The sequence below is a fragment of the Chiloscyllium punctatum genome, chromosome 34, assembly GCF_047496795.1.
Source record: "Chiloscyllium punctatum isolate Juve2018m chromosome 34, sChiPun1.3, whole genome shotgun sequence".
Classification (NCBI taxonomy): Eukaryota; Metazoa; Chordata; class Chondrichthyes; order Orectolobiformes; family Hemiscylliidae; genus Chiloscyllium; species Chiloscyllium punctatum.
In genome coordinates this window covers 43,200,620-43,226,168 of record NC_092772.1, presented here as the reverse complement: position 1 = coordinate 43,226,168, position 25,549 = coordinate 43,200,620, and the positions used below count along the sequence as shown (strand labels likewise).

Genomic DNA, 25,549 nt, shown 5'->3' with positions numbered 1-25,549 from the left:
AAGAGGGAGGGTGTGACTCTGTGGAAATTCACTCCCCCCAGAGTGTGAGGAGGGTGCCTGAGCACTGAATAAACTGAAGGAAGAGACAGACAGGTTTTGAATCAGTGATGGGTTAAAGGGAGCGAGGCAGGAAGGTGAAGGTGAGGCTGATCAGCCACAGTCAAATGTAATGGGGCAGCAGGCGTCAAGGGGCTGAATGGCCTCCTCCTACTCCGAGCCTTTATTTTTCACTGAGCCATCGATGAGACACTGAGCAAGGTGATGGTATTCCCATTGATAGTCACTGAATGATTTTTCTTTCCACTATGTGTCGTGGTTGCTTGTCTATGAGCTTATATCAATTCTACACGTTGTCACAATTCTATGCAGAATTGAGCCAACCTAATTGAAACATTCATTGCCTTATAACCTCGTGTCATTTTACAATTGTGCAGAGGACATGCAAAGCTCTACTGCAATACAGTTATTACTGGGAACTGGTGTCAAACAAAATAGTAAGAGTATGACAGGAGAGGGAACAAGACATTGGTGAGGCCACATTTGCAGTGCTGTGTCCTGCTCACCCTTCTACAGGAAGGAATTGGTTAAACTGGAAAGGGTGCCACAAAGATTAAAAAGGATGTTGCCAGGAGGGTTTGAGTTATAAGGAGAGGTTACATTTTTATGTCTTCATTTTCTAGTGGTATGTGGGGGTCATTGGTTGAGCCAGCATTTATTGCCAATTCCCAGTTGCCCTTGAAAAGGTGGTGGTGAGCTGCCTTCTTGAACTGCCGCAGACTACCTGTTGGGGGTTGACCCACAATGCCATTAGGGAGGGAATTTCAGGATTCTGACCCAGCCACAGTGAAGAAACGGCAATATGTTTCCAAATCAGGACGGTGAGTGGCTTGGAGGCGAACTTAAGGTGAAAGTGTTCCCATGTATCTGCTGCCCTTGTCCTTCTCGATGGAAGTGGTCGTGGGTTTGGAAGGTGGTGTCTGAGGATCTTTGGTGAATTTCTGCAATGCACCTTGTAGATAGTACATGCTGCTGCTACTGAGTGTCAGTGGTGGAGAGAGTTCATGCTTGTGGATGCAGTGCCAATCAAGTAGGCTGCTTTGTCCTGGATGGTGTCAAGCTTCTGGAGTGTTGTTGGGGCTGTACTCATCCAGGCAAGTGATGAATATTCCATCACACTCCTGACTTGGGCCTTGTAGATGGTGGACAGGCTTTCAGGAGTCACGAAGTGAGTTACTTGCCACACTATTCCAGGTACTCAGTGATGATAACATCATTGAATGTCAAGGGGTGTTGGTTAGATTGTCTCTTATTGGTGATGGTCATTGTCTGCCATTTGTGTGGCATGAACATTATTTGCCACTTGTCAGCCCAAGCCTGGAAATTGTCCAGATCTTGTTGCGTTTTAACACAGACTGCTTCAGTGTTGGAGGAGTCACAAATGGTGCAATCATCGAAGCAAACATCCCCACTTCTGACCTTATGATGAAAGAAAAATCATTAATGAAGCAGCTAAAGATGGCAAAGATCTTTGCTTCCTTACTCTCCATGGGAGTCATTCCAGAGGATTGGAAGGAGGCAAATGTTGTTCTTCTTTTCAAGAAGGATAATAGGGAAATCCCTGGCAATTACAGAGCAGTCAGTCTTACCTCTGTGGTCAGCAAGTTTTTGGTAAGAATTCTGAGGGATAGGATTTATGACAATTTGGCAAAGCATAGTGTGATTAAAGGCAGTCAGTGTGGCTTTGTGAGGGGCAGGTCGTGCCTCACAAATCTTATTGAGTTCTTTGATTCTTTGAGGAGGTGACGAGACAGGTTGATGAAGGTCGACAGTGGATGTGGTGTATAAGGACTTCAGTAAGGCATTTGATCAGGTTCCCCATAGTAGGCTCATTCATAAAATCAGGAAGTATGGGATACTTTCTGAGATTTGACTATCTGGACTCAGAATTGGCTGGCTGACAGAAGGCAGAGAGTGGTTGCAGATGGATAGTATTCTGCCTGGAGGTCAGTGTTGAGTGGGGTCCCACAGGGCTCTGTTCTTGGGCCTCTGCTCTTTGTAGTTTTTATAAATTACTTGGATGAGGAGGTTAAGGGGTGGGTTAGTAAATTTTCCGACGACACAAAGTTGGAGGTGCCATTGAGCGTATCGAGGGCTCTTGTAGGCTGCAGTGTGACATAGACAGGATGCAGCGCTGGGCTGAGAAATGGCAGATGGAGTTCGACCTGGAGTCGAAGTTGAAAGCTGAATACAAGATTAAAGACAGGATTCTTGGCAGTGTGGAGGAACAGAGGGATCTTGGTGTGCAGGTACATAGATCCCTCAAAGTTGCCACCCAAGTAGATAAGGTTGTTAAGAAAACATATGGTGTTTTGGCTTTCATTAACATGGGATTGAGTTTAAGAGCTGCGAGGTTTTGCTGCAGCTCTACAAGTCCCTGGTGAGACCACACTTGGAATATTGTGTCCAGTTCTGGCTGCCCTACTATAGAAAAGATACGGACGCTTTGGAGAGGGTGCAAAGAAGGTTTACCAGGATACTGCCTGGACTAGAGGGGCTTGTCTAACTAAGCTCAGACTTTTCTCTCTGGAAAGAAGGAAGCGAGGTGACCTGGTCGAGGCGTACTAGGAAATGAGAGGCATGGATAGAGTCAATAGTCAGAGACTCTTCCCCAGGGCAGGATTGACTGGTATGAGGGGTCATAGTTTTCAGATATTAGGAGAAAGGTATAGAGGGATCGTCAGAGGAAGGTTCTTTACGCAGAGAGTTGTGAATGTATGGAATGCATTGCCAGCGGAGGTGGTGGAAGCAGAGTCATTAGGGACATTTAAACGATGGCTGGACATGCACAAGGATAGCAGTGAATTAAGGGGTGCGTAGGATAGGTTATATTGTTTTAGGTTAGGATTAATCCTCGGCACAACATCGTGGGCTGAAGGGCTTGTTCTGTGCTGTACTTTTCTATGTTCTATGATTTATGTTTGGACCTAGGATACTACCCTAAGGAACACCTAGAGAGATGTCCTAGAGCTGAGATGTCTGACCTCCAACAACCACGATCATTTTCTTTGTGTCAAGTATGACTCCAACCATTGGAGTGTTTGCCCCCTGATGCCCATTGATTCCAGTTTTGCCAGGGCTCCTTGATGCCATAGACCCCTCAAGTGGATAAAGTTGTTAAGAAAGCATATGGTTTTCTTTCGCAGGGGGATTGAGTTTAAGAGACACAATGTTAAGCTGCAGTTCTATAAAGGTGAAAGTGAGGACTACAGATGCCAGAGATCAGAATCGAGATTAGAGTGGTGCTGGAAAAGCACAGCAGGTCAGACAGCATCTGAGGATCAGGAGAATCAATGTCTTAGGCAGGGGCCTGATGAAAGGCCTGAAATGTTGATTCTCCTGCTCCTTGGATGCTGCCTGACATGCAGCTCTATAGAGCGCTGGTTAGACCACACTTGGAATATTGTGCTCAGTTCTGGTTGACTCATCATAGGAAGGATGCAGAAGCTTTACAGAGGGTGCAGAGGAGATTTATCAGGATGCTGCCTGGACTGGAGGAAGAAAAGGTGAGGGAGCTGGGGCTTTTCTCATTGGAGTGAAGAAGGATGAGAGTGACATGATAGAGGTGTACAAGATGATGGGAGGCATAGATAGAATCTATAGTCAGAGATACTTTTTCCCAGAAATGGCTATCATAAGGCTGTATAATTTTAAGGTGATTGGAGGAAGGTTTAGAGGAGATGTCAGAGTGGTGAGTGTGTGGAATGCACTGCCAACAGTGGTAGTAGAGTCAGACATTTAAGCGACTCTTGGATAGGCACATGGAATGATAGCTAAATGTAGGGTGTGCAGGTCAGTTGGATCTTAGAGTAGGATAAAAGGTCGGCACATTTGCTGGGCTCTTCCATCATTGAGGATGGGGATATTTGTGGAGCCCCTCCTCCAGTGAATTGTTTAAGCATCCACCACTATTCACAACTAGATGTGGCAGAACTGCAGAGCTTTGATATGATCCATTGGTTGTGGGATTCCTTAGGTCTGTCTACCACTTGTGGCTTGGCATCAAGGCATCCTGTCTGATGGCTTCACCAGGGTGACACTTCATCATGAGGTTTGCCTGGTGTTGCACCTGGCATTCCCTCCTGCACTCTCCATTGAACCAGGATTGATCCCCTGGCTTGATGGTAATGGTTGAGTAGGCGATATGTCAGGCCATGAGGTTACAGATTGTGCTGGAGTACAGGCCTGCTGCTGTTGATGGCCCACAGTGCCTCATGGATGCCCAGTCTGGAGTTGCTAGATCTGTTAGACGTCTGTCCCATTCAGCACAGTGATAGTGCCTCACAACATGGAGATTATTCTCACTGTGAAGGCAAGACAGTGGCCCCACAAGGACTGTGCGGTGGTCACTCTTACCGATACTGTCATGGACAGATACATCTGTTGCTGACAGATTGGTAATAGTGAGACCACTTATGCTTTTTCCCTCTTGTTGGTTCTCTCACCACCTGCCACAGACATAGTCGAGCAGCTATGTCCTTTAGGACACAACCATTTTGATGATTAGTTCTGCTGCTGAGGTGCAGCAATGGTGGTGGACATTGTAATCCAACACTCAAAGTACATTTTGTGCCCTGGTCTTCCTCAGTGCTTCCTCTAAGTATTGTTCAATGTGGAGGAGTACCGATTCATCAGCCAAGGGAGGACACTATGTGGTAATCAGCAGTGGGTTTCCTTGCTCATTAACCCGAAGCCATGAAAGGTCATGGGCTTCAGAGTCAATGTTAAGGTTTCCAGGGCAACTCCATCTCAACTGTATCCCACTGTGCCACCACCTCTGCTGGGTCTGTCCTGTCCACGGTTGGTGATGGTGGGGTCTGGGACATTATCTGTAAGATATGATTCTGTGAATATGACGATGTCAGGCTGTTTCTTGACTAGTCTGCGAGGCAGCCCTCCCACCTTTGGCACTAACCCCCAGATGTTAGTGGGGAAGGGTTTTGCAGGGCTGTTTCTGCTGTTTCCACTGGTGTTTTTTCCTGTGCCGAGATCGATGGCAGGTGATTCATTTCTTTGGGACTTTGTAGTGATTGGTAAAACTGAATACCTTGCTAGGCCACTTCAGATGGCAACTGAGAGTCAACCACATTGCTGTGGGTCTGGAGTCACATGTAGGTCAGACCAGGTCAGGATGGCAGATTTCTTTCCCTGAAGGACATTAGTGATCCAGATGGGGTTTTCTGACAATTGACAATGGTTTCATGGTCATCATTAGATCCTTAATCCCAGATTTCAAAATCCATCATCTGTTGTGCTGGGATTCAAACCTGGGTCCTCAGAATATTAGCTGGGTTGCCAGATTAATAGTCTAGCAATAATACCATTCATGGCTACTGCATTCCAAACAAACTGGGACCTTTTTTCCCTGAAGTGTAGGAGGCTGAGGGGTGACCTTATAGTGGATTATAAAATCACGAGGGGCATGGATAAAGTGAATAGCAAAGACCTGTTCCCGCGGGTAGGGGGGCCTGAAACCAGAGTATCAGTTTAAGATGAAAGAGGCAAGATTTAAAAGTGAACTGGAGGGCAATGTTTCATGCAGAGGGTGGCATGTGCATGGAATGAAGTGCCAGAGGAAGTGGTGAAGCTGGTAACAATTTCAATATTTAAAAGTCTTTTAGACAGCTGCATGGATTGGAAAGGTTTCGAGGGATATGGGCCAAATGCAGACAAATGGGACTAGTTCAGTTTAGGAAACCTGGTCAGCATGAGCGAGTTGGACCAAAAGGCTTATTTCCATGTTGTATGATTCTTGTGAAACAAGGAAGGAATGTAAGCTGTGCTGAGGAGCCAAAGACTGAATGAAGAATGATGATTTATTGTCACCTATACTTTACAATGAACAACACAGCCAAATACGGTGAAAGGCTTCAATTGCTACAAATAGCATCCTTTGAATACTTTGCGGATATAAAGATAACACTGATAGAAAGTCCATCTTTATTCCACAGCTTCTACCATGAGCCCCGAGCTGGCTGAGCATCGATACCTGCACTACCTGTACTGGACCACCAACATAGGAGCTGCAACTCTCCAGGTCCCATCTCATTCTTGCTGGGGCCACCCTGCCGATGGACCATGGACACCAGGTTCCTGCTGGACCCACACTCACCCCACAACAAGGGGTCCCCTGCTCCCACCCGTCACTGCTTGATCAACAACCAGGAGAACCCGGTTCTAGCGCCAGGACGTCCACAACTTGGGCACCAGAAGACATGGGCTCTGAGCCGACCACAATCAGGAGACCCAGGCTCTGGGCCTACCATAACCAGGAGACCTGTGTTCCCAGCATACCACAGCCAGAAGTATCTAGGACCAGGCCTACCACAACCAGGAGACCCAGGCTCTGGGCTTACCACAATCAGGAGACAGAGAACACAGAACATAGAACATGGCCCTTCAGCCCTTAATGTTGTGCTGAACTGTGAAATTACTCTGATGCCCACCTAACCTATACCGTTCCATTATTATCCATATTTATGTCCAATGCCCATTTAAACGCCCTTAACATTGACAAGTCTACTACGAAAGGCCAAGCCATTCCGCATCCCTACTCTCTGAGTAAAGATACTATCCCTGATATCTGTCCTAGATCTATCAGTTTAAAGCTATGGCTCCCGAGTCAGCCTTCACTATCGGAGGACAAAGGCTCTCCCTGCCCACCCTATCTAACCCTCTGATTATCTAATACGTTTCGATTATGTCACCTCTTAACCTTCTTCTCTGCAATCGAAAACAGCCTCAGTTCCCTCAGCCTTTCCTCGTAAGACCTTCCCTCCATACCAGCCAACATTCTAGTAAATCTCCTCTGAACCCTTTCCAAAGCTTCCACATCCTTCCTATAATGCGGTGACCAGAACTGTACACAATACTCCAAGTGCGGCCGCACCAATGTCTTGTACAGCTGAAGCATGACCTCGTGGCTCCAAAACTCAATCCCCCTATTAATAAACACCAACACACCACACGCCTTCTTAACAACCCTATCAACCTGGGTGGCAACTTTGAGGGATATATGCACCTGGATACGAGATCTCTTTGTTCATCTGCACTACCACGAATTTTACCATTAGCCCAGAACACTGCATTCCTGTTACTTCTTCCAAAGTGAACTACCTCACACTTCTGCACATTAAACTCCATTTGTCACTGCATCTTATCTATGTCCCTCTGTAATCCACAACATCCTTCGGCACTATCTGCCTACCTCAGTGTCATCTGCAAATTTACTAATCCAGCCTTCTATGCCCACATCCAGATCATTTATAAAAATTACAAACAGCAGTGGTTCCAAAATAGATCTTTGCAGCATACCACTGGTAACTGAGCTCCAGGATGAACATTCTTTCAGCGAGCCAATTTCTGATCCAAACCACTAACTTATCTTCAATCCCAAAACTCAGTATCTTATGCCTCCCTTCCTTCCTTTTTAATGTCCATTGTTTTGACCTTTGTTTCCCAAAGTTCCAAACCATTGTAGCAGCTTATAAAATTGTAATTACTGCTCCTGGAAGTTGAGGAAATCAGCTCCAAACTGAACATATCTTAAAGGAGCAGCTCTTCCAGCTACAAGTTTTTTTTCCCCATCCTCCATCATCCAACAACATTGCTGTGGCTCAAAGGTCACATTTAGCCCAGACCAGATAAAGATGACTGGTTTTCCCAGACTGGTTTTCCCAACAACTGACAATGGTTTCACGGATTCGTAATTTGTTTTCGATTGTGAAGATTTGACTTACTGAGGGAGCCTTTTCTGTGCTGGGGATCTTTGTGACTCCTGCCACAATGATGAATGGACAAATTCACTTCCACATTGGAAGAAAACAAGACAGATGGAGCAGAGTCCAACAGGGATCCCACAACAGGCCTAGTACATTCATAAGCATTGTAATATGTACTTTGCAGGCCCCAGAAAACAATTGGCACAATAAGACTACCACAACTTGAATATGTGGAACATTGAATTAATAAGGGAGGAAACTCTCCCCAGATCATCAAAAACATGCCACAATCACTGGCCAGGGAAGTGAGGACGGTATTGGGAGAATTTTATTCTTGGAGGTTGTGGGAGGAAATTGTCTAGTGGTATTATTGATGGGCTGTTAATCCAGAGACCCAGGAAATTTCCTGGTGATCTGGGTTCAAATCCTGCCACTGCAGATGGTGGAATTTGATTACAAGAAAGATTTCAAATTAAGAATGTATCCATTGTCAACTCTTGGGAAAATCACATTTGAATCACTAATGTCTTTTAGGGAAGGAAGCTGCTCTCATCTCGCTAATAAAAAATAATCTGCAGCAACTGTGAAGTAAATACGGTGATTAGTGAAGGGAGGAAAGCTGGCAATAGAAAGAATAGAGTGAGGCATCATAGTCTGCCTTGATGTCAGCCCCTGCCATTAGGTTGATCAATATGATCCAACCATTCGACTTGCAATACAATTTAACTGGAAAGTTTCTATCATTAGAGAACTGGTTTGGAGAAATTGGTGGAATTGAAGGCTGATAAATCCCCAGGGCCTGATAATCTGGGAATTATCACAGAGCACCGAAGGAAGTGGCTTGAGAAGTAATGGTTGCAGTATTGATCATCTTCCAAGATTCTTTAGTCTCTGGAGCAGTACCTAATGGGTTGGAGATTAAGTCATGAAACCCAGCTAGTTTGAAAACTCTAGAGTGAGATGATTTGAATACAAGGATGCCTTGCTGCGATTATACAGAGCATTGGCAAAGCCATTTGGAGAGTATGGAGTGCAGTTTGGTCTCCTTATCTGGGGAAGGATGTTCCTCCTGTCGAGAGAATGCAATGAAGTTTTTCTGGAATGTCATCATATAGAAGCCTGTAAAATTCCAGCAGTTTAATGCAGGAAGGATGTTTCCAGTGATGGGGGCATACTGTATCAGGGATCATAGTTTAGGATTGGGGAACAAACCCTTTAGGATTGAGATATAGAGAAATTACTTCACCCAGAGAGTGGTGCATCTGTCACATTCACAACCACAGAAAGTAACTGAAATAAAACATTTGTGGTTTCATGGAGGCAGTAGATATAACTCTTGTGGATAAGAGGAACCGTAGAAATAGGATGACATTCCTGAGTCACTGCATCATCTCCTGTTGCCTTATTGGTGAAAGTCTCAAATGACAAATTAATGTTGGAAATTGAGTTTAAATTGTAAGACTTAGAATAGGAATATGTAGAATAGTGAATATGTGAGTAGGTACACAGGACAATGTGTGTGAAAATCTGGCTCAGAATGCATGAGCATGTGTGTAGCACAGGCAGTCAGACTGAGAGAAACCGAGACAGCAAACACGATCCTCTTTGAACAAGATTTTTACTGTCAAACTGGATACCACCCAATGAAATCATGGTGGAACAAGTTGCCAGATTTTTCATGTTGTCCTCCGTATCCATAGTGACCAACAGAGTCTCACTGCGATGTGTGCCTGTGGAAAAAGCACCAGAGAATAAAACAGAGATCTGATCTCTGCAGGTTAGTTACACACAACAATGTGCTGACTGTGGATGGAGCATATGTAGGAGACATTGGGTCAGATGTTATGGGAAGTGATAATCACACTCAGATTGGGACTGTCTATTTTAAACATGCCCTTCGGCCCAACAAGTCCACACCGACCCTCTGAAGAGTAACCCACCCTTTCCTCTAGCGTATTACTCTACACTTACCCCTGACTAATACACATAACCCACAAACCCCTGAACACTATGGGCAACTTAGCCAATTCACCTAACCTAACCTGATTGTGGGAGGAAAACAGATCATCCATAAGAAATCCACGTAGACACTGATAGAACGTGTAAACTCCACACAGACAGTTGTCCGAGGCTGGAATCGAACCCGAGTCCCTGGCACCTGTGAGACAGCTAACCACTGAGCCACCGTGTCGCCCATAAACAACAACAACAAGCGAAATCCCTGTTTCTAAGGCAAGTTTCTGATAAGGTGTCCTTCATAAATGCAGAGCCAAACATCACTTTTGATAGTTAGAGTCATAGATATGTACAGCATGGAAACAGACCCTTCGGTCCAACCCGTCCTTGCCGACCAGATATCCCAACCCAATCTAGCCCCACCTGCCAGTACCCGGCCCATATCCCTCCAAACCCTTCCTATTCATATACCCATCCAAATGCCTCTTAAATGTTGCAATTGTACCAGCCTCCACCACATCCTCTGGCAGCTCATTCCATTCACATACCACCTTCTGCGTGAAAAAGTTGCCCCTTAGGTCTCTTTTATATCTTTCCCCTCTCACCCTAAACCTATGCCCTCTAGTTCTGGACTCCCCGACACCAGGGAAAAGTCTTTGTCTATTTATCCTATCCATCCCCCTCATAATTTTGTAAACCTCTGTAAGGTCACCCCTCAGCCTCTGACGATCCAGGGAAAACAGCCCCAGCCTGTTCAGCCTCTCCCTTATAGCTCAAATCCTTCAACCGCTGGCAATATCCTTGTCAATCTTTTCTGAACGCTTTCAAGTTTCACAACATCTTTCCAATAGGAAGGAGACCAGAATTGCATGCAATATTCAAACAGTGGCCTAACCAATGTCCTGTACAGCCGCAACATGACCTCCCAACTCCTGTACTCAGTACTCTGACTAAACACCTTCTTCACTGTCCTATCTACCTGTGACTCCACTTTCAAGGAGCTATGAACCTGCACTCCAAGGTCTCTTTGTTCAGCAACACTCCCTTGGACCTTACCACTAAGTGTATAAGTCCTGCTAAGATTTGCTTTCCCAAAATGCAACATCGCGCATTTATCTGAATTAAACTCTGTCTGCCACTTCTCAGCCCAATGGCCCATCTGGTTCAGATCCTGTTGTAATCTGAGGTAACCCTCTTTAATGTCCACTACACCTCCAATTTTGGTGTCATCTGCAAACGTACTAACTGTACCTCTTATCATCGCATCCAAATCATTTTTGCAAATGACAAAAAGTAGAGGACCCAGCACCGATCCGCTGGTCACAGGCCTCCAGTCTGAAGAACAACCCTCCACCACCCTCTGTCTTCTATCTTTGAGTCAGTTCTGTATCCAAATGGCTAGTTCTCCCTGTATTCCATGAGATCTAACCTTGCTAATCAGTCTCCCATGGGGAACCTTGTTAAACACCTTACTGAAGTCCATATAGATCACATCTACTGCTCTGCCCTCAATCTTCTTTGTTATTTCTTCAAAAAACTCAATCAAGTTTGTGAGACATGATTTCCCATGCACAAAGCCATGTTGACTATCCCGAATCAGTCCTTGCCTTTCCAAATACATGTACATCCTGTCCCTCAGGATTCCCTCCAACAACTTGCCCACCGAGGTCAGGCTCACCGGTTTATAGTTCCCTGGCTTGTCTTTAACCACCCCTCTTAAACAGTGGCACCACGTTTGCCAACCTCCAGTCTTCCGGCACCTCACCTGTGACTATCGATGATACAAATATCTCAGCAAGAGGCCCAGCAATCACTTCTCTAGCTTCCCACAGAGTTCTCGGGTACACCTGATCAGGTCCTGGGGATTTATCCACCTTTAACTGTTTCAAACATCCAGCACTTCCTCCTCTGTAATCTGGACATTTTGCAAGATGTCACCATCTATTTCTCTACAGTCTATATTTTCCATATGCTTTTCCACAGTAAATACTGATGCAAAATATTCATTTAGTATCTCCCCCATTTTCTGTGGCTCCACACAAAGGCCACCTTGCTGATCTTTGAGGGGCCCTATTCTCTCCCTAGTTACCCTTTTGTCCTTAATATATTTGTAAAAACCCTTTGGATTCTCCTTAATTCTATTTGCCAAAGCTATCTCATGTCCCCGTTTTGCCCTCCTGATTTCCCTCTTAAGTATACTCCAACTTTCTTTATACTCTAAGGATTCACTCGATCTATCCTGTCTGTACCTGACATATGCTTCCTTCTTTTTCTTAACCAAACCTTCAATTTCTTTAGTCATCCAGCATTCCCTATACCTAACAACCTTCCCTTTCACCCTGACAGGAATATACTTTCTCTGGATTCTTCTCATTTCTGAAGGCTTCCCATTTTCCAGCCATCCCTTTACCTGCGAATATCTGCCTCCAATCAGCTTTCAAAAGTTCTTGCCTAATACCATTAAAATTGGCCTTTCTCCAATTTAGAACTTCAACTTTTAGGTCTGGTCTATCCTTTTCCATCACGATTTTAAAACGAATAGAATTATGGTCGCTGGCCCCAAAGTGCTCCCCCACTGACACCTCAGTCACCTGCCCTGCCTTATTTCCCAAGAGTAGGTCAAGTTTTGCACCTTCTGTAGTAGTTACATCCACATACTGAATCAGAAGATTGTCTTGTACGCACTTAAGAAATCCCTCTCCATCTAAGCCTTTAACACTATGGCAGTCCCCTTGTAAAATAGAACAGTCAGGGAAGGCAAACTTTTCCCCCTTTTCATAATAATCAGCTGTCAAATTCAGAAATTTAAACATCAAGAAACGTGGACAGCCATGTTGAAAATGGATAGCACATCACAGACAATGATTCTGGAAGGGGAGTTTGGGGTAGGGGGCCTTGGGATATGGTGACAAATGCACGGAAGGGTGCCAAGTGCATAGGAGGAGGGTATCAAGTCGGTAGTGTACCAGATGGGCTATGTGGTGTGTGTGTGTGTGTGTGTGTGTGTTTGTGTCTGTGTCAGTATTTGTGTGTGCCTGTGTGTCTTGAGTGTGTGTGTGTGTCTGTGTGTTTCAGTGTATGCTTTCAAGGGTCCTGGTCCGATGTCAGGACTGTGATTTTAGAGGGTCCCAGGATGGGGCAGTGTCATTGGTGGTGGGTAAGATAAGTCTACTCAGGAGTTAGATGAGTTAGTATATCTGAGTAAGTATATCATTTAATTTCATTGCAACCATCAAAGGCACTAATTAAATAGAACATTTCAGAAGGTTTCAGACAAAGGGGAATATCCCAGTGGGACATTCACTTTTCCAGTCAGTTAAATCAGAGTATGTTGCAATACTGTCAAAGACAGTGAGACAGGTGGCAAGAAACAGAGGGAGAGAGAGAAATCATGTGAAAGAGGGTGCAAAAGAAGAACCAAGGGAAGGGATGAGAGCAGAATGGCAGAAAGACAAGGAGAGGGAGAAAATGACAGGGAAAAAGTGAAGGAGGGGAAAGTTAGGGGAGTGGGAGAGAAACAGACTGAGGCAGTCATTGAGAAAGGATTTGGGATAGACAGAGAGAGATAAAGTGAGAGAGGGAACAAGAGTGGATTTTCCAGAATCTGAACTGCTTGATACTGACCGTGAGTTTGTAGTCAGTTGATTCACCTCGATTTCCAGTCGTTTTGGTGCTTCATATTCAGCGACAACTGAGTCATCTGACAGAAACAAAAGGAAGAGAAGGATTGGTGCGTGGAGGGATAGACAAGGATAAACAGACTGGCATCCCCAGTGGACAAACACACTTGGAACAAAATGAAAAGGATAGAAACTGGTGAAGAAAACCAGGTTCTCAGGAATCAACACCAGGTTAGAAACAGGAGAAATAAAAATCTGAGAATGAATGCCAGTATTCGACGCGGGAAAAATAAAAATACAGACATCAAACCATGGATTGAAGTGAAAGAAATAAAAATCCATGAATAAACGCCAGGATAGAAACAGAGAGAAAGTGAGGACTGCACATGCTGGACATCAAAGTCATAAAATGCTGGAAAAACACAGCAGGTCAGACAGCAGCCGAGGGGCCGGAGAATGTTTCGGATGGTCAGCAAACCTGATGCTTCTGGTGAGTATTGTTTAAACAACCATTTCAACAAGCAATGAAGCATCTTCAGACAAAATGGAGCCAAGCAGCATTCAAGGTGAAGCACTTGTTGACAACAAAAAAATGATTAGTCTACAGACGAGTGATCAATTCTGATTGGCAGGTACCTATTGCCTGCCAACAACTATATGACTGGTTCTCAGGCACTAAACAATTTGGGCCTGGGAACAATATCCAGAGAATAGATTTGATCTCCTCAGCTCAAGATCTACCGCTCTACTCCCTGCAGTCAGAACTCTCTTTAAATCTGACAGTAAACTGGTTCTCTTTCCTGCAGCAGTCACTGTAAGCTGTGAATTTTGGCAGACAAATCAGAGACTTTTTATTGGGGATGCCTCGTGCAAGCTAGTGAAAGAATCTGGAGAGGGATGACTGAGAAAATGAGCTTTAACCATTACGAGAATCATAATGAGCATCTCATAATAGATTGCATTCCCAGTCTTCCTCTGCCAATAACTGACAACATTTCCATGTCTGTCTTTATACCTATCTATGCAAAAGGATCTGTGTATTAATTAGTCATGTTAAAGGCTAACAGATGATAACTGCTTGACTGCATTCAGGATCTAATCACCTTTTTTTAAAAAAATACATCATTCTTGTAAATATGCAAACTTGGTTTGTGTTTTCTGTCAACTTCAGTATAAAAGTTAGGTAGATTGTGGAATGCTGTGTGTTTTAAAATCTTTAACTTTAAATGATGACTCCAGTAAAGCTGGGCCTGACTTCCGGCATGTTACTCCAGTGAGGGCTGGCAAAAAGACTGCTGTCGTGGTGATGAATATAAATCAGGGCTGTCTGCTTGGTGCCAGGAATTTGATCATCTGCTCAAGGTAGAAGAAGAACTTGGAGTAGGAAGGGGAAGATCCCATTGTAGTGGTCCATGTAGTGACAACATGAAGAGGACTAAGGAAGAGATTCAGCCCTGCAATGTGAGGAGCTGGGCATCAAATTAAACAGAACCACAAGGTTAGTGATCTCTGGATTCTTATCTGAACACATGCAAATGACCAAGAATACATAAGACTATGGAAGTGAAATTTGTGTTCAACAACTGGCTTGGGAGAAATGAGTTTCCATTCATGGGCCAATGATATCAATACCAGAGAATGTGGGATTTAAACCATTGGGATGATCTGTACCTGAATCATGATGGGACCAATATTCTTGCAAATTACATAATTAAGTAAATAATGAGTGGTGCTGGAAAAGCACAGCAGGTCAGGCAGCATCTGAGGAGCAGGAAAATTGACATTTCAGGCAAAAGCCCTTCATCAGGAATAACTCTATTCCAGCACCACTCTGATGTAAATTCTGGTTTCCAGCATCTGCAGTCCTCACTTTTGCCAATATCTGGACCACTACAATAGGATCTTCCCCTTCCTAGCCCAAGTTCTTCTTCAGCCCTGAGCAGATGATCAAATCCCTGGCACCAAGTAGGATGAGGAATCAAGCTTGATAGATGTAGCAAAACAAGAGAGCAAAGTTCTAACAGAAATTAAAGGTCAGAGCTTGACAGGAAGGGCTAGATCAGATATTGTTATGATAGCAAAGCTAAAACCTCTGTAACTGAATGTATATAGAAATCATCATAAAGAAAGTAAACTGATAGCCTGCAATTAAGTAAATAAATATGATCTATTACTATTGTAGAGGCATGGTTTCATGATGACAATGATTGGGTCCTTAATATTGAGGGGAATATAGCACTTGAGTAGAATAGAAAATCGTAAAATTGTGGGAGTGGCAAGTAGCACTATTAATCAAGGATGGCATTGACAGATGGATAGAGATGGTCCTGGCTCAGGAGATCAGGATGGAGAATTGATTTGGGTGGAGACAAGGAATAGTAGAGGAAAGAAGTCACTAATGGAAGTGGTCAACAGTTCCCCAACATTTCCCACAATGTGGGACAAAGAATGTAAGAATGAATATTGAGTGCTGATGGTAAAGGGAAGACAATCATTTACAACAATGTATATATGAGCTGGAGAAATCATATTGATAGCAGTAACCTCAGTGAGAACTTCAAGGAACACTTTCAAGACTGTTTTTTAAAACTGCAAATTATGAAACTGACTAGAGGCTTGGTATTGTGTAATTTAACAGGATTAATTCATGATTCCAGAGTGAAGCACCTCAAAGTAGCAATGAGTATCATAGGGTTCAATGTTATAAGTTTGACAGGGAGAAGACTGGGTCTCTAAGACTAGTGCATTAAGCATAAATAAAGTCAACCATGTGACATTAATGCAGACCTAGCTGAAGTGTAGAAGGAAACCATAGTTTCTAGTGCAAGACTAGACCAATAGTCAGATTGTCAGATATTGTCAGATATTTCAGAATAGTTGAAATTAGCTTTCTTCTGTTAAGAAAATTTGAAAGAACCAATCTACTATCTACAGTGAAATAAAGAATTTCAAGAAACACTGTTCCTGATCTCTATATACTTCCTACTCCTTTAGAGCACCTCACTTCTTCCCTGCTCCTCCAACAGCATTAACTGTTGTTCCATCCATGTTTATCACATGCAATCCCTTCCTTTACTCAGTTCAGTGAAAGGTGGCCCATCCTTGAAACTGAAGTCACCACAACACCCTGCACCAATTGACCTACATGTAATTCCCTACAGTGGTTGCACTTGACATGCAGGTGTCCAGTGGCCCAGTACAGATCCTTGGACTCTAATAGAACCAAGCACCTGACTGACCGTGTCAAGCTCCTTGGCGGAAAATTGGTCAAACCCCTGAATGACTGGTGATACACCCTAACTGACCAGAATGTCCCTTGCCCTCAATAAGGATTTGACTTCCAGACATGGTCATTCATTTAAAACATGCACAATTTGTTTGGTTGTTCATTGACTCAGGCTATGTGGGTATCATTGGCTGGGGGTGGCTGGAATGCAGATTTGGGAAGAAATTCCATTCAAAATCACAAATACTGTGCACAGCTTTGCATTCTTTGTCAAAGAGAGGATGTAGATTCCCAAGAGTTGGCTCAGAGGAGATGTACTGGATTGATAGCTAGAATTATGTGGGTTGTCTTTGAGAACCGAGTAACTAGGGGCAGGAGTAGACTGTTCAGACCCTCAAGGCTGCTCGTCATTTAATACTACCATGGTTCATTTCAACTCAGCCTGAACAATACTCCCTTCAAACTGTCACGAATTAAAAAGCTATCTCCTCCTTCGAGTTGGTCAATATTCTGCATCCACTGCACTCTTGGGGAGTGCATTCCACAGATTCTCAGAGAGAAATAATTCTTTCTCATCTTCATTTTAAATCTGCCACTCCTCCTAAATTGATGATTTCTTATTTTAGATTGACCCACAAAGGGAAATAAACATTGTATGTTGACTTTGTCATTTTATATGCTTCCATTAGATCCCCTCCCATCATTCTACAGAGATAAAAGCCTAAACTGCTCACACTCTTTACAAGACAAACTCCTCAACTCTGAAACTGATCTAATGAATCTCCTCTGAACTGCAATTACATCTCACCTCAAGTAAGGGACCAATCTGTATGCAGTACTCGAGCATGGTCTCACCAATGTCTTTTGATACTCCCCTTCCCTATTGCCTGAGGAAAGGTTGGAGAAACTGAGTTTGTTTTCACTGGAGGTTAGATGTGTCAGGACTGACAGGATTGGAGTGTCGAAGAGCCTGAATGGTCTTGAAAAGGGGAGCTAAGTGTGGAAAGGATATATCCTGATGGGGGTGAGTTTAGAACTAGAGGGCACTTTTTAAAGGTGAGGGTGTCACTCATTCAAAACAGAATTGAGGAAAATTTGTTTCTCTCAGAGAGTTGTACGAGTTTGGAACTCTCTACCTGAGAAGATGGAGGCTGGTGTAGAAACATAACAGAAGATTGAGGAATGCTGTATGAATGGAGCTTACCAGTGTGGTAGTAATCATAAACTTTCACAATGGCAGGCTGCAGATTTTCTACATTGAACTGATGGTTGGTGTCAATGGATAATTGTAGCAGACTGTTCACTTCCATCTGGAGAGAGAGATGAGGTCAGGCCACTCACCACTAAAACAGTATTGTCACTGCAGAAGAAACGTCAGCTTCCAGATCTTAGACTTTCATCTCTGTTTCACTGTCTCTGTTTTTCAAACAACTCCTTCCACCCTCCCCTTCCCTATCTCTCCCTCTTATTCTCATTCTCTCTCTTTTATTATCTAATGTTGCTTCTCTTCCCTTCCGCCACCTCCCCCTCTCTTGCTTTCTCTCATCTTATCTACTTTTGCTTCTCTTTCCTTGCTCCACTCTCTCTTACCCCATTCTACAATCCTCTTCCCTTTATTCCTCTGCTGTCTAATCCTGCTTCTCTCCCTTCCCCTCTCTCCCTTTCTCTCTCAATCCCCTGCCTCTCTCTCTGCACCAGCTCTATACATTTCTGTGATTTGTCTCTCTGCCTCACTCAGTCACTGATATGTCCCTTTCCATCCCTCCTACACAGTTTCCCTTTCCTCCAGTTGTCCCTCTCACCTCTTCCACTCCTGCTCTCCTTCCCCCACCCACCTCTCTCTCTCTCTCTCTCTCTCCCCCCAACCTCAGCATCACACAGTGCTCACCGGATCAAGGTACAGAAACAGGTGCCCATCTTGCAGTTCAACTTTTTTTATTTTGAAACTGTCCACACTCTGAAATGAATGACAGTAATTGAAAAACATTATTAATTACAACAATGAATATTAATGAACCATTAACTACTAATCATTAACCAATGCTCGTATTGATAGAACAGAACTGGATACATAATAGCCCACATTATAAAACTTTCAGTTATAGCCCGGTGAGTAGAAAGGAATTATGTGTGGCAGTCTTGGTCAAGGATGTTATCAGTGTCTTTGAATGGGATATAGTTCTTGAAATAGAATCCTTATAGAGTCAAAGAGATGTACAACACGGAAACAGATCCTTTGGTCCAAATCGACTGTGCCAGCCAGATAGCCTAAATTAATCTAGTCCCATCTGCCAGCACTTGGCCCATACCCTTTCCTGTTCATATAACCCATCCAGATGCCTTTTAGATGTCGTAATTGTACCAGCCTCCACCACTTCCTCTGGCAGCTCATTCCACACACACACACACACACACACACACACACACACACCACCCTCTGCGTGAAACATTTGTCCCTTCAGTCCCTTTTAAATCTTTTCCCATTCTGTAAATCGCTTCTGCACTTTCTCCAATGCATTCACATTGCCCTTATAATATGTGCCTATAACTGTACACACCACTCCAGCTGAGGTCTAACAAGTATCTTGCACAGATTCAACATCATCTCTCTATGCTTAAATTTGCTGCGACAAACTAGAACAATTCATTGTACCATGAAAGATCAAAGACAGAAAAATAATGGCCATAAGACGTGGGAATGTCAAACTCCTGAACATCTGAAAAGGAGTAAGAGAAAGAGAGAGAGAACCAGAGTAAAAAAAAATCCACAGAGAAATAGAATAAAAATGGAGCACAGGTTATGGATCTTAAATCCTTGATCTAATTTAGTCTGGGAAGTTGAAAAGTACTGAGTTGGGAGATGAGCTGTCATTCCAGGAGCTTGCATTCACTTCACTGGATTTATAGAGCAGAGCAAGGTAAGGAGTTCAGATTGAGGGCAAAGCCAGATGGGCAACTGGAAGTTGAGGGTTATGTTTGTGGACAGTGCTGAGGTGTTGCACCATTTGTTTTTACCCCAGTGTAAGGAAAGCAGCTCTCGATAAGATTGAAAGAAGTACAAGTAAAATCAGAAAGAATGGCTGGGAATCTGGAGGGGGAAGAGACAGTAAATGAAAGGCCAAGCACTGTATTTCCTACATTCACTTGGGGAGGGACAGAGTTCATTGCAGAGTGATGCAGGGAGTCAAAGAGGGAACAGTACCTGCAGAATTGTTAAAAGGTATATTCAGCAGTGACATCGTAATGATTGTGGAAGCTAGTAGGTTTCAATTTGGATCAAAGCATATTGGCAAAATAGAGCTCAAAACATATTTTACTTGTGGACAGTTTAGGACCAGTCACACAGCTCATCTTCACCCCAGTACCATCAATTCCCCTTTATCTACTTATTTCTAAATTAAAATGTTCAGATATGTCATGATACATTGATGGGGCAGGTAGGACTTTAATCCAAACACACTGCTGTCCCCTCTTTCTGTTTACACAGTCACTGAATTAAACAGCTAACCCCAGTCAGTAGCTTACTCTAACAGCACTGACAGATTCCTCCCTTTTACTTAAATGGAACTTTTCAACACATGCAAACAATAACTGAACATAGACTGATGGAAAATAAACAAAACAACTCTATTTCCTCTGCTTTACAACAGCCTTTTGTATTATCGTTTTGTTTTCTTTCAACAATATCATGTTTAGTGACAAAATGGCCAGAACAAAACTTTTCATTTTCATGTTTTTGCTCCTCATCCCAACAGTTGTCCCTCTTCAATTATCTCATTTTATTTTGAGCAAGCATTTGTGAACAGTAGCCTGACAATGGATGACTGCGTTGACACACTTGAATTGTGAATTTGTGCTACTTTACAACTTTTCCTTCAAATGGACAAGGTCAATCCTCAGCAAAACCCTTTTGCTGAGTGACATTGTCCAAAGGAGGCCAGCTATCCACATAACAGTCTGTAGAGAAAGCTTTTTTTTAGATTGGCCTATGTGCACCCCTACATATATTGCTTCACTAGCCTCAGTGTTTCAGCAGCTGAGATACTTTTAAAGAACTTTCTTTGCCTTCTCAAGCCAATAGACGAGACTCTTGCCCTAATAAAGATGATAAAATGCTGCCTTTTTTGACGAGCCATCTGGAAGATTTGCAAACATCACAAAAAAGGCACTAGCTTTCTATTCTTGGAGTCATTGAAGGATGGAAACACGAGTGTGTATTTTGGAGGTTACGTGAATTGACTTACATTCCTAGGTGTTTGAAGCTAACCACTAAGAAGATCACCAAGATCACGTTTCTTATACCTTGGTCACTAACTTTGAAACTCAAAGCCTCCTAAAGTCAAGTTTTAGCCTTATATGTCTCATTGGGAAGCACGTTTTCTCTATTTATCCATGTAATAAGTATGTGGGCGGCACGGTGGCACAGTGGTTAGCACTGCTGCCTCACAGCGCCAGAGACCCGGGTTCAATTCCCGCCTCAGGCGACTGTCTGTGTGGAGTTTGCACATTCTCCCCGTGTCTGCGTGGGTTTCCTCTGGGTGCTCCGGTTTCCTCCCACAATCCAAAAATGTGTAGGTTAGGTGAATTGACCATGCTAAATTGTCCGTAGTGTTCGGTGAAGGGGTAAATGTAGGAGTATGGGTCTGGGTGGTATACGCTTCGGCGGGTCGGTGTGGACTTGTTGGGCCGAAGGCCTGTTTCCACATTGTAAGTAATCTAATCTTATAAGTAATCTAATCTATGGCTATACCCTCTCTGGTACCTCAGTTTACACCCCCAACTCACCAACTCCTTCTGTTAGGTTTCTCCTATCAACGTATCTTTTAAAGTGTTTGTAGCCACAGAAACCTGTCAAGCATAACGGCTTCCAAGTGGTGTGTGTTCCACAGATCGCAATCAAATGTTCTTGTGTAACATTGTGATATACCCCTAAGGCCCTGTTCATTTCCAGGTTCTCTTTCAGAACTTTTATTGTGTTTACTGGCCCTCTACTTCTTTAGTCAAGACTGTGGTGCTGGAAAAGCTCAGCAGGTCAGGCAGTATCTGAGGAGCAGGAGAATCGACCTTTTGGGCATAAGCCCTTCAATCAGGACCACACTCTCGACTCTGATCTCCAGCATCTGCAGTCCTCACTTTCTCCTCTACTTCTTTACCTCATTTTGTCAATCTATAAATCTGACTTTCCTGGCTGTCACCTTTGCTTTGTACCACTGGCTCTCCCTACAGTGGTGATAGTCTTCCTTTCACTGGACCTTTCTGGTTCCATTGCTGCCAACATTCAGCTGCTGCCTCTGGGGAAAATAACTTTGGCACCGTTTACTAAGTTTGTAAACTTTGTCCATAGTCAGACAGTCCTTCCTCTGTCAAAATCTGGGTAATCATGCTACCACACTATTGATATCTGTGAATGGTCACATGCCTTAACTCTCTCTATGACTTGCTCATGTTCTGTAAGTGTATAATTGGTGCTAATTAGCTTTGAGGTAGGCACCCATAACAATCAGATTTCCAATGTGTATGATACAAGTTCATGATCATTAATGACAACCCTACCAGTGCCTTTCCACTATGACTGCTCTTCTCTTTTGTGACATGCCTGATCCCTGGATTAAACCTGCTGATGGCCATCCAGCAGGTTGAATTTTTTCAGACTTCAACCTTTCTCCCTGAATCAGGTCATTGGGATGCACAGCAAGACTGAAACTCATTGTAGCCAGGACATGATCATTCATTACCAAAGAAATTTCAGGATTTCTCCTCTAACCGTCAAAACATGACAATAATGTTCACATTTTCACACACGTTCATCATTGGCAAAATGACTCCATTGTTAGTTAGGGGTTTAGCCAGTGCCCCTAATTCAGTTCCTTTCTATTGTCGTATCCACAATCGATCTTTTCTCTTCACTGCATTTCATTGCTGACTGGATGAATCCAACTGTCAAGTCCATGAAATATGTCTTTTATTTTGCCCCTAATCCCACACTTTCATTTCAACAGTCCCGCTTTTCCTACTTTTCAATCCTGCAATCCATTCCAACAACATTATTCTCATTGATTCATAGCACAGAAGGAGGCCATTTAGCTAATCCTGTCCTTGCTGGCCAATAAATATCTGATGACACGAGTCCCATTTTCTAGCCATTCAGATTATATCAACACAAGTGAATGTCTGAATACAGTTTCAATATTACAAGAATGTCTGACTCATCCACTCTTTCAGAGACAAAAAAAATGCAGATGCTGGAATCCAAAGTAGGCAGGCAGAAGGCTGGAAGAACATAGCAAGCCAGGCTGCATCAGGAGGTGGAGAAGTTGACATTTTGGGTGTAACTCTTCTTCAGGACTGTGGACGGGTGTAGGGGGAGCTGCAGATAGAGGGGTTGGCTGGGATTGTCACATCCCATCGGCCTTGTACCCGCCCTAGACCTCTTTGCAGGCTGCTGATGTGACATCGGCTATCTCACTCCTCTCCCCCACTTCAATCTCACCCTCTCCGAAAGTGCAGCGGTCCACTCTCTCTGCATCAACAACTCCCCCCCTCTTCCCCACCAATCCATCATCACGCTTACATATTCACACACACACTCTCAGACCCTCCCGCATATACACACGCACAGCTCACCCCCCCCCCCCCCCCCACACTCACACCCATGCATGAACCCTCTCACAGGGTTATACCCCATCACACACTCACTCACACACACACACACACATTTCACCAAGCTTGCACATACGCAAACACACTCTCTCACGTGCTCTCACACTCATACTCACATGCACACACTCACTCTGTCGCTCTCCTATACACACACCCATAGGTTAATTTATATTTTCAGAATTATATTTGCACATACATTCTATTTTGCTCAAAAAATGAAGAATCTGCATGCAGTCAATAATATTTGTAATATTTTATAAATTCCTACTTTGGAAATAGAACCAGTCTGACTCAAGATTGGGATGTAGACAGACTCTAAACTCACACTTTTAAGGCATTGTCTAAGTTGAAATGTCACCCTTTGTTCTAAAACATCAAGTTATCTTGAGAATGTGACTTAAAAGAAGTTCTGGGATTTACATATTAATGACCCGAAACCAGCAAATCGATTCTAAAAGACGAAAGACCTAACGATCTAGATTTGTTCAATGTATCATTGAGTCACTGTCATGTTTTGTAATTAATTCTGTCTTAAGGTCCTGCTCCACAACCACCTGATGAAGAAGTAGTGCTTCGAAAGCTAGTGCTTCCAAATAAACCTGTTGGACTTTAACCTGGTGTTGTGTGATTTGTAATCAAGTTTCACAACTTTACATCCTATCGACCTGCGACTCTACTTTCAGGAACTATGAACCTGCACTCCAAGGTCTCTTTATTCAGCAACACTCCCTAGGGCCTTACCATTAGGTATACAAGTTCTACTCTGATTTACTTTCCCAAAAATGCAGCACCTCGTATTTATCTAAATTAAACTCCATTTGCCACTCATCAGCTGACGAGTGGCAGATGATCAGTCAATTTGATCAGGATCCCATCGTGCTCTTGAGGTAACCTTCTTTGCTATCCATGACAGCTCCAATTTTAATGTAATCTGCAAATTTACTAACCATGCATCATATGCTCACATCCAAATCGTTTGTGCAAATGACGAAAAGTACTGATCCTTGTGGCACTCCACTGGTCACAGGCCTCCAGTCTGAAAAACAACCCTCCGCCACCACCCTTTTATTTTGCCCCTAATCCCACCCTTTTGAGCCAGTTCTCCATCCAAATGGCTAGTTCTCCCTGTATTCCATGAGATCTAATCTTGTTAAGCAGTCTCCTATGGGGAACCTTGGTGAACACATTACTGAAGTCCACATAGATCACACCTACTGCTCTGCCCTCATCAATCCTCTTTGTTACTTCTTCAAAAACCTCAATCAAGTTTGAGAGACATGATTTCCCATGCACAAAGCCATGCTCACTATCCCGAATCAGTTCTCCATCTCATGATACTGCCTGGCTTGCTGTGTCCTTCCAGCCTCCTGACTGTCTACTCTTTCAGGCAGTGTGCTCCAAGTTCCCATCACACACTCATTGAAAAAAAAAATTGCCTCAACTCCCCTCTTTAACATTTTACCTTTTCACTTAAATCTATGCTGCTTGTTATAAATCCTGTACTAATGGAACATATGCCTTCTTACTGAATCATTGAGAGAGAGAGCGAGAGCGAGAGAGAGCGAGAGAGAGAGAAAAGGTGTGTTATTGAGTTACGCAACAGAGAAAGGGCCCTTTGGCCCATCAAGTTTTGATAACCAATTTATACCATCCACACTATCCCACTTTCTATTAGAAATTATTCACTGTATCTATGCCCCTCAATCTTATACAACTCTATCAGGTCCCTTCTCAGCCTTCACTATTTCAAGGGGAATAAACCCAGCCTGTCCAAAGTTTCCTCAAAGCTCAGACACTCCATCCCAGGCAGCTTCCTGATGAATCTCATTCATACCATCTTTCTATCCTTCCTGTACTGCAGAACTCCACACAATAATCTAGCTGTGGCCTAGCCTTTGATTTATATCATTCCAACATCCTTGTTCTTATATTCTGTGGCTTGGCTAAAAAAAGGCAAGATTCCCACATAACTTCTTAACCACCTTATCTAGCAGACATGTGAATTTCAGCGATCTCTTCAGTATCTTCTCGGCTGCCACCAGGAATGTAACTTGACCAGTAATCCAGCACCTATGGCTAATTTCTGAAGCTGAAAGTAAAGTGTAATAAAAAGGCTGCCTATGGGTGGACAGTTAACCATTTCTGAATTTTTTTTGTAAGGGCCATGAATGAATGAATTTTTTTTAAAGAATGAAATTGGCCATCCTTATCCAGTCAGGTTTATGTCTGTGAGGCCCAGATTAAGCACCCTGCTAAAAACTAATCCTCCCCAACGAATGGGAGAGCTATAAACCTGAAGCTGTGTCCCC

General features: G+C 43.5%; 1 protein-coding gene across 3 annotated transcripts in view; it reads right to left on the bottom strand.

Annotated features, from left to right (window-relative positions):
- Positions 1-9,377: 9,377 nt before the first annotated feature.
- LOC140458802 (pregnancy zone protein-like) overlaps positions 9,378-25,549 on the bottom strand; it is a 363,432-nt gene continuing 347,260 nt past the window's right edge. For all 3 annotated transcript variants that reach the window (XM_072553442.1, XM_072553443.1, XM_072553444.1), the window contains 4 exons: positions 18,469-18,537; positions 17,785-17,890; positions 13,359-13,434; positions 9,378-9,508 (listed from right to left, as the gene is read on the bottom strand). In XM_072553442.1, the coding sequence (XP_072409543.1) occupies positions 9,493-9,508; positions 13,359-13,434; positions 17,785-17,890; positions 18,469-18,537 (267 nt within the window). In that variant the 3' untranslated portion in view covers positions 9,378-9,492. The remainder of the gene's footprint in view (positions 9,509-13,358; positions 13,435-17,784; positions 17,891-18,468; positions 18,538-25,549) is intronic.